At 39.4% G+C, this 9,809-nt stretch overlaps 1 protein-coding gene across 1 annotated transcript; it reads right to left on the bottom strand.

The window, feature by feature from the left end:
- Positions 1 to 174: 174 nt before the first annotated feature.
- Positions 175 to 6,137, bottom strand: LOC102225990 (vascular endothelial growth factor A-like). Its single transcript, XM_023347357.1, has 7 exons — positions 6,004 to 6,137; positions 4,016 to 4,049; positions 3,590 to 3,786; positions 3,444 to 3,505; positions 3,341 to 3,367; positions 3,200 to 3,262; positions 175 to 603 (listed from the first exon to the last, which is right to left on the bottom strand). The coding sequence occupies exons 1-7, from the start codon at positions 6,043 to 6,045 to the stop codon at positions 585 to 587; spliced, it is 444 nt and encodes a 147-aa protein (XP_023203125.1). The 5' UTR covers positions 6,046 to 6,137; the 3' UTR covers positions 175 to 584.
- Between the last annotated feature and the right edge of the window lie 3,672 nt (positions 6,138 to 9,809).

Below are 9,809 nucleotides of genomic sequence, written 5' to 3'. Positions count from 1 at the left end.
ACCTGCCCTGTCAGGTTAATAAGTGGGATTTCTTGCCTTATAAATAGTCATGAAAATAAAGAAAACCCATTTTAATTAGAAGGTGTATCCAAACTTTTGGTCTAAGGGTTGTCTAAATACCCTTAATGTCTCAGAGTGTTTACTGACACTCAGATAAAGACCACAGAGAATCACTGCTGTTTACATATATTTTTATTCACTGAACTCATTATTTAATTAAATAAATCCTTAAAAAATACACACATATGCCTTGCCGATTGTACATTATTCATTGTCTTTGTGTTAACAACTGATAAAAAATATGTATATAAAAAAGCTTAAATAAACGTCTTCTGTGTTCCGTAGTTTACGTACATCGTCCAAACGTCACATGAGAATATCTAGATGTGAAGGACTGAGTTGACTTCGGTCCAAAACAAGCAGCAGCCAGGATCAAAGGCTGATCCTTTTTCTTTGATAAATAATGAAGAGAAGCTTGCAGAAGAAGAACTGGCCTCTGGTGGGATGAATGCAGGAAGTTATCTATGTACAGAGGATGGAAACATTGATCCCAAATGACGTTTCCGTCAATGAAGATGTATCTTCTAGCGAGAGAACTGGCACCTGGAAAGACAAAATACATGGAAATGAATTCAAACCGCTATGAACTGCATGATAACATCTTTTGTTCCCTTATTCCAACTGAATTTCAGATTCTTACTCACTTAGAAAACACCTGGCGTTCATTTACCACGCTTTTGATTTGTTTGATGCATTGAAATGCTTGAAATGAATCTATAAAGCAACTAAAAGTTGAGATGGGACTCTGGCCAAAATGGCAGAGCTCAGTCAGGACGGGGAAACTGGTCAGACTGGACAGGGAGACAGATGGAGCCAGTGGCGGCTCTTTCATAATTAGGACCCAGAGTGAATATTTCCTTCCTCCAGACCGCTCAAGTTTTGGGGGTTGGAAAACATCCAGTGTATTCCTGCACAAAGCATGCAAAATATCCTCTGTTTTCTCAGCAGCATCCTGTTGAGTTATGTAAAGTTAAAAGCGACAGAAAACGTGTTCAAGGTGTAACAGATACTTTTTTTATATAGTGCCCGTGCGTTGTTATTTTGCAGAGAAGAACGGGCAGAAATGTGATTCTCTAGACGTGCAACAGGCTGCTCCGAGTGGGGTACGAATCTGAATCCAGGCCACACTTTTCAGATTGACAGAAAACATCAAAACCCTTCTGCCTCACTGTCGATAAATCCCTTGTGCTCATCTATCACACAGAGTCTTGCGCTGAAGTTTGGCGTTGTCGTGACAACATGCGAAAAGGTTAAAAGGTCGGTGAATATGTTTGCAAGGGACTTTTTGTTGACGTTTCGGAGAGTCGGTAAGGAGATAATGGGTCTAAATCACATTTAAATGTAGCGAAATGATCGCTCTGACACGTATGAGTGATGAAATAACACATCTATATGTTTCCAGGGAAACCAAACGTACTGTTGAATTCAGCAGTACCCTGCCGGTGACCCCAAGCCCAAAATAACCAGCTTCTAGGTGAAGTGATTTGGGAAATGTGTGTGTTCCTACTGCTGCATTCTCCTTTTGTGAAGCAGCGGAGCTGGTGACGCCCTGCAGGCAGTGCTGCAAGCTGTTGACCCAGATTCCTCAAACTCTCTCTCTCTCTCTCTCTCTCTCGTTTCCCCAAAAAGAAAATTGCTGATAGTGACACCACAGATGCAGATATTACTTAGCACTGGAAGAGACTGCTAAAATACCTGAAAAAAGTCTGCTATCTAATCAAGATAAAGAACTTAATACAACATGAAGTTGGGTAAAGTAAAAGTTGCATGGATATATACTTTATTGTCCCCGAGGGAAAATTTAACTCGGACATCATACGCTAAACAAAGCCGTTAAAATACACCGCGCACGGTAAAATCAAAAACACATATTGCTCAATAAAATATCGCACAGTCTCGCATACATCCCAGCGAGTAAACAAACCAAGAAATCAGACCAGAGTATCGGCAGCATGACAAAACACCACATGCCTACTTTATTTAAAATCTGACTGGTGTAGGGACCAATTAAGTTTGGAATCTACACGGCTTCTAAACCGTTTGCCAGATGGCTCACAGTTCGCGTGGCGAGTTGAGGATCTGAGCGTCTGTACAGTATTGTTAAAAGGATGACTGGTATATAAGTTTTAGTTATTAGATTCTGTGTTACTGACTTGTTTTCTTTATAAAGTAGATCCTGTTGAGTTTATGGCTGAAAATACTTCCTCTGTTCTGCTCTAACCACATTCTGTTCCAACAGACTTGACGAAAATCTGCAGTGACCCGCACGTGGGGCAGCTCTGCTCTGTCCCAGTGGTTCTGGTGAAATGCACAAAGACGAGGGAAGTCATCAAAAAAAGCTGGAACTATCTCCAATTTCTCCAGTCAGTAGGTGGTTGAAATGTGGATATTACCATGGTGTCAGAACTGGAAATGGAATGGTCTGATGAAAATACGCGGACTGCACCTTAAAGTCAAGTTGCCAGAAAAACTAACTTATTTCATAGAATGGTCAAATGTCCAACCAGATATTTGACCATATATTGATGCCATTCTGTCAAACTTATTGATGGCAACATGTGGTTTCTGTGCAGCTTACAAAAAAGGCGTGTTCCCAAATATTAGTCGGAGTCTTCGCATATGTTTGACCATCATTTATACTGTACCACACCTAGTCTATTTTAGTAGCTGCTGATCTTGTGGAGTTATTCAGTTTCTCTTCCTGAGAATCTTCCTAAATGGAAATCATTACTTTACAGAACCACCGGGAAGCTTGTTTGATTGCATAACAAAAAGGAGGTTGTTCAAAAGTCAAGTTTCTCCTTAAAGACTCTGCAGTCACGCTACGAACAGTCACCTTGGAGTATCTCGTGATCTGCTCCAATCAATATTTCCGGTGACAAATTAAATGATTTCTTTTTCCTACTTTAAATCTGTAGAATGTTTATCCTCGGTTTAATCTGTCAAAGTTTCTGCGACCTTCCGGAAATGGCTTTGGATTAAAGGTCCTCTAAAAGTGATGAGCAACAAGGCAGATAATAATATGTGATGACTTTTAATGTCTTGGACGCTTTGTTCACGACGATCAGGCCGAGTCAAGAAAAAAAACGACGACAGATGCCGAGCACAGACCGTGAAAAAGGAGTTAGATCGGTCTTACTTTTCACATCTTCTCCTCCTGTGCTTCCTCCTTCGAGGTCTGTCCCTGAGAGAGTCCTCCTTGCTGTGGAGGAGGAACAAAGTTATTACGAAGTCATAGATAAGTTCAAATCCCAAAAGATAAAACCTTTCATTTACTGACCTTGTGTTATTCCGATACTCTTTCAGCCTAGAAGGGAGAACAACTTTAATATTCCAGTTTTATAGCAGCTGAACCGAACCAGGCGTGTCTGACATTAGTCTACCTCACTCCACACTCTTGATGCTCCACAAACGTGAGGTTGACGACCTGATTCGACCGACTCACCTGCAGACAGGAGGGGAGGGCAGGGAAGTGAACGTCGTTTCGTGCAATTGACTGCGCTTGAAAGCGCCCGTGGTCGCTCCTCACCTCCAAGGTGATGTTGCGTTCAACGACAGGGTAGCACTCCCGAGTCTCATCAATGCAGCAGCCCGAGCAGCGGAACAGTGAGACGCAATGAGGTATGTAGAAATCCTCCACGCCGCCAGGGAACTCCGTCTCCACGTTCACATGCTGCTCGATCGGTCGACAAAAGCTCTTGTCTAGCACCTCCCTGAATCCCATTGCTTCATAAAAAATAAATAAATAAATAAAAATAAAAAGTTTGGAGACACTTTGGACCAAATATAGAACAGAACAGATATACTTAAGACAAATTAAAACGGTAGATCTCGTACAGAAGGCATAAAATATATACAGTACAAGCAAAAAAAAACTATAAACGCTGGGTAGTAAATTATGGTAAGAAAAATACGCAGTTATATCAACAAGAATAAATTAGTGTGTCGTTCCTACCCGCTGGCCTTTCCTTCCCTGGAAGATTGAGCATCTAAATAGAAACAAAACATATAAATAAATAAACAAATATAGACCGTTTTGCAGAGCAATACGCGTGTGTGGTCGCTTTTCATTTCTGCGACGATTAGGCCACAAGTTCAAAGCAAATGTGCAGCAAATGGAGTTTGGGGAATCGCGTCTAGCAGTCGCACAGCTCCCTCTAGTGGTGGTGGAATAACGACGCTCAACATTTGATTTCTTGGGGGAAAAAAGAGAAAATGTTGCTGCGTCACTCAATGTTGCTGCGTCCAGTTGGGCTCAAAATTATTCACACCCCGCAGCAGATTTGGATTTGCAGTCATTTTTTTATTTAAAAAAAAAATCAAGCAGTAAGTTTGTTTTTGTGAGGGAATCAAACAAGGCCGCTCTCTCAAAAACTAACACCTTTCTGTAAAAAGAGCATTGATTGTGAATACATATTGGTTATATCCAGAAGAAACCACATAAAAAAAAAAAGAATTATTACGTTATTTTTCAGTGGTTTTAAACTCTTCCATATTATGCATCTGTTTTTATTTACAGTATACATATCAAATTGTCATTCTTTACTCCAAAACATTAAAATAAAGTCCAGTCAAAGAAATATGTTTGTTATATTAAAAAATTAGTTCAACTCTACCAGAAATTACTATAAAATTGGAATAATATGTAATTATGTGTTCATTCAGGGACATCAGGTAAACTTAGCTATCTGATAATTAAAGGTACTTAGATTTTTCTGTTTGCTTAACCAGAACAGGGCTTAGAATCAAATCATAATTTCTTCTTGTAATTGCTGCTCTCCTTTACTTCTTGTGAGTAGTTGCACTGTGTTCCTGACTATTTAGGGAGTCGTGCTTAATTCTGACGCAAGAGAACCTAAACCAGCTGCGTGTAACAGCTGCGTTCACGATAATAATAAAAACCAGATGTCATTGCATGAGGGATACAGTCCAGCAGCGGTGGTTTTACACGTTTCACCTAAACGCTGCAGAAAGAAAAAATATTATCATGCATCAAAGTAGAAAATCCTAAACACCATTTTGGAGACCCAGTGTCACTGGGGGAGATTTAATATTTCATTCACTAGGGGGAAAGCATGTTAAAATAATAATAACACCTTCGGTTCTATTAGCAGAAGCATAAAGTTTGTGGAGCATTACTGGGACTTTAAATGGAAGGTTTTTGATCAAATGAGACTTAAGATGAAGCTTTTTCGGCAACGAACGCTCCCATTGGGTTCGCCATGAAATAAAAGATAATTACTGTAAAGCAGTAGCTAATCTGTGATGCTGTGGGCTTTCTCTTCTCAGAGGCGTCATGCTCTGGATTCTCTTCACTGTTTTCCAGATGCCTGCCGTAAAAATGAAGTAGTATGTGTTCTGACTAAATCAAGTCTTATTTCTATTTCAGGTTCTAGAGAAGAAGAAAAAAGTTTACTTTTAGGGAAAAAGGGAACAAATTCATTCTCTCAAAATAAATGTAAAATGCAGCATCATTACGGAACTAAACAAACGAGAGAACAAGAAAAATGTTTATTACTCCTCTGGTATAATTCTGTTGCAAAACGTCTATGCAGAGAAAACACAAAAACTGGTAAAACTCGCTCTTTTAATCACCTTATTATTAAATAAAACATTAGTCAATTTGTTTTTGGCCAAAGTTATTGAGAGCCACTATGAAGGGCCTTAAGGGCCACTTGCAACTCCAGAGGTCAGACTTTTGTATCTGCTCAAAAGTACAGTTTGTGATTGTAATCTCATAAAAAGTGTAAATATCTGAGAAAATGTGTGAAATCAGGTAGAATAAATAATCCTGTGGAAACTCGTACTGCTGCTTCATGCAACCCGGAGAGCCTGAAAAAAATCTACTTTACTGTGGGGAAAAAAGTCGAAACGCACAAAAAAACAGAAACATGGAGGAAAGAGTGCGCTTTATGAATAAAATAAAGAAAAAAAACCTCTTACTTGGACTGGAGTGAGCAGCAGAGGAACCAGCAGGAGGTACATGGCGCCACTGAAGAGGACGAGTCTACCCTGTTCTGTTTTCCAGGCAGTCAGGAAGAAATGAAAAAAGGAAAACAAACGGGGCGTGGAGCGGCTGGAAAATGGAGCCGTCGCCGTTGCAAGAGGGTTTATATGGACAACAAGTGATTAAGCGGAAACCACCGTCAGAATTTCTGAGAAATTTGAGCAAATGACTTCTCTTCAGACAAAATTGCATCAACTTCCATCGACTTACTCGTGACTGATGAAACCTACATCTAGTAAGAGTGTGTGACTCAAAAACAGCTTTAGAAAGTTTGGATAAAAGTGAGCCAATCAACCATCGGTCATGGTCTGCTTGTGCTGAAAATATGTCTTTACACAGATTTGTTTTCTTCTACCAAAGTTTGTCAGGTGTTTTGTTTTGGGAGATTTCTAATACTGACATTGCAGACCAATTAAATACCTTAGCATGTTACTGAAAAGTCAATATAATCCAGGATCGTGAACAGTAAGAGAAACAGTATATAGATTATTTATTAGCAGATGGACATTTGTAAGTCTTCATTTCTGTTGGTTATGATTAATTTCCACCTACAGCTAATGTAAGCAGAAATTTTAAATGTAGACATGACATTTAAAATGACAATATTACATCTGACTATTAAAAAAATATATATTTTTTAAAAATACAAAAGTATGTTTCACATATGCTCAAAAGTTATTCTCAAACCTTTTAATAGGACAAACGTGGCTTGCAGTTTATTGAATTACAAACATTCTGGTTCAGCTGAATTTTATCTAAGGGTATCGGAGTAAAAGGGGACTGAATGGAAATCATATATCCGGTGATGCTCCACTGGAGATAACGGCGTGCGTGACTGTCGAGATTTATCGTACGGTTTGCGTGAGTGTACATATTGTTCCCTCTCTCTGCTTTCACATTTCTAAGGACGAGCTCAGATGAGCATAAGTGCTGCTTACTGGATAATTGGGCTGACTTGTTGTTGCAGTCAATCGCTGTAAAGACGAAAACAAAGATGGAAGCAGCGCGCCATCTGACCACAATCACCGTTAACTCTGCCGTTGAGTCAGCTGAGCGCTCATTACCCAAAATTTACGCTTGTAAAAATGTATTGCCACAGACTTGGACAGGTTCTTGCCCGTCCCGACTTTTGGAAGCCAACAAAAAACAAAATGAGTAACCAGGTTCTCAAATCTCACTTGAACCAAAAGGTTTGGGAGAAGCAACGATTTAAACAAGGAGTCTTTCGAAAACTGTTTTAAGTCCGTCTTGTTTAACAGTTGGGTATTTTCACCAGACGGATGAGATGTTCAAGGCCCGGTACGTGTCCTGAGACAGGCACTGCTTGCTCACAGTTTGTGGTCTTGTTGACATTTTCTGACGACTTGGCATTTGAGCATGGTGCAATCGCACGCAGGGAAGAAGTGGGATTTGTTGCCAGACCAGTGGACCAGGTCTACTCACAGCGCAAATTAGTTTAAGGGTTTTTTTTTCCATGGCAGTCTGCCCTGAAGTTCCCATCTCACGTTTCGTTACTTGGAAATGACTCGCTGGTGCCGTAGAAGAGCCTGTAGGCTGATGGTGTTGGGCAGGGATGACATCGTTTCTCTGATTTTACTTTTTATAGGTATGTGTTTGAGTAAAATGAACATTGTTCTTTTATTCTATGAACTACTGACAACACGTCTCTGAAATTCCAAGCAAAGATTCTGTTTTTATCTGCAGAAAATGAGAAATGGTCAAAATAGCGAAAAAGATGCAGTGCTTTCAGACCTCGACTAATGCAAAGAAAACAAGTTCATATTTATTTAGAAACAACAATATTAATGTTTTAAGTCAGGAAGAGTTCAGAAATCAATATTTGGTGGAATAACCAGGAAGTTTTCAATGGGGTTCAGTGCAATTGATTCTTATTTTTTTCCAGAGCTGTACATCTCTCTTTACTTCTACCATAATCATATAGTTTTAGTCACTCATCACTCAAACTTTTAAGAAATTAGAAATAATTTGCTTATTAGAAGAAACATGAAACATAATGGGGCCCGTAGTTTCTTTTCATACAACTAAATGTTTCTTCTCCGGCCGTAATCTGTTCCAGAGGTCGAAGTTTGTGTGATGAACACATCGGGTTAGTTCGGCAGCTTTTTCTGCGTCCACTTAAGTTGCTTTAGCTCTCGCTGCTTTTCTGGGTCAGACCCACCACGTTCATGTATCCACTCACTTTTTCCCCCCAACTCCGATCAGCAGAAACGGAAAAGATTTGTAGAAGTTAAACGTAGAAAAAGTCCAGGGGAATGACAATTATTGAAAAGTCCCTTATTGCGTGGCGGGGGGAGAATGGAAAAAATAATGTATTTAATAATCAAATTCTATCCCATTTCAGATTATTCTGAATTATTTTTTAAAAATCTTCATAGTCTTCTGAAAAGACACTTTCTTATTCTTCACCCACATAGCAGGGAGTATAATTCCTGACCTCTAGCTACGCCGGAAAAGCAGAGGTCAGTCGGACAGCTGCTGCTTCCCGTCTCTGGGAACCGCACTGCGGATCAGGTCCCAGTTCCAGTCGGAGGACGGCTGGCCTCAGCTGGAGCAGCAGGTGGGACAGAACAGCTGTATGTGAGCAAGGTCATGGCTGAAAAAGGAAATCACCTGAAAAAGAGCGCACATTGAACAGGACCACACTGAGAAGCCTGGGAGAAAAATTACAGAAACACCTTACTTTCTGAATATAAGACCCAAACAGGGTCCTAGTAATCAGAGTTACATCGCTGTGATGCTCTGTTAATTGTTTTTATGTCCGCGATTAAAATTCCAAACTAACCAAATTCCCACACTTTAAGCTGCCGCTGAAGCATTGTGGGTAATGCTCCTGGCTCCAGTAGCCTGACGTAACAGAGCTGAGTGATTTACGTGACCCAAAGCGCCAAACAGGTGCAACTCTGTTCAAGAAGGTCAGAGATTAACTCCACAGTCAGGGCAGCGCAGTTTGTTTTTTTCTCCACCACTGACTGTGTGAAAGTGCCACACCCCAACAATATGCAGCTTACAATGTGTTTCCACTGAGAACGTAACAGCGCAAATTGGAAATACCAAACATGCCAAATAAAAAAAAAAATTAAAAAAATAAGTATTTTTTATTAAAAGTTTTTTTGGGTAAGAATGAGATTTTCGGCCGCATCTAAATTTGTGTATTTTGCAAAAAAGAAAAAAAATAAAACGCGATTGAAACACTTTTTTCACATCAATCAAGTCATGTGATCAACAACCGGTTGTTACTACTGGCGGAAAAGACAAAGAAGACGAAGAAGACAACAGGAAGTGGTTTTTTGAACAACTTATCACTATAACAAACCTATTCACATGTGATTTTAATTGCTCTTGTTATTTAAAGGAAGCATCTAAATTACGGAATTGTGTTATTGTTTTTTTTTACATTAGAATAATATTGACTAAAGTTAGCTGAAACACAGCTTTTCAGAAGTTTAGAAAAGAAAATCTGGAACTATTGCAGTTCGTAAACTTTTTGGGGTATTGTGTAATACTTTGATAATGAGGAACCTTTTTTTATAAGCCATCATTTGACATTAAATCAGCTGATCTAATTGCCACACTGCAGAAGCAATTGTGAAGTAAAAATTGTTTTATTTCTATTAACAATTTTATTTAATTCTTTTACGCATTTAACCACATTAGTTTTGTTCAACCTGTTAGAGTGTGAAGGCTAGAGAGTCTCTGCAGAACCAGTTAGATAGGTTTCTGC

The sequence above is a fragment of the Xiphophorus maculatus genome, chromosome 15 (assembly GCF_002775205.1).
Source record: "Xiphophorus maculatus strain JP 163 A chromosome 15, X_maculatus-5.0-male, whole genome shotgun sequence".
Classification (NCBI taxonomy): Eukaryota; Metazoa; Chordata; class Actinopteri; order Cyprinodontiformes; family Poeciliidae; genus Xiphophorus; species Xiphophorus maculatus.
Note: the sequence above shows the minus strand (reverse complement) of the source record. Positions and strands in the feature narration are given on the sequence as shown.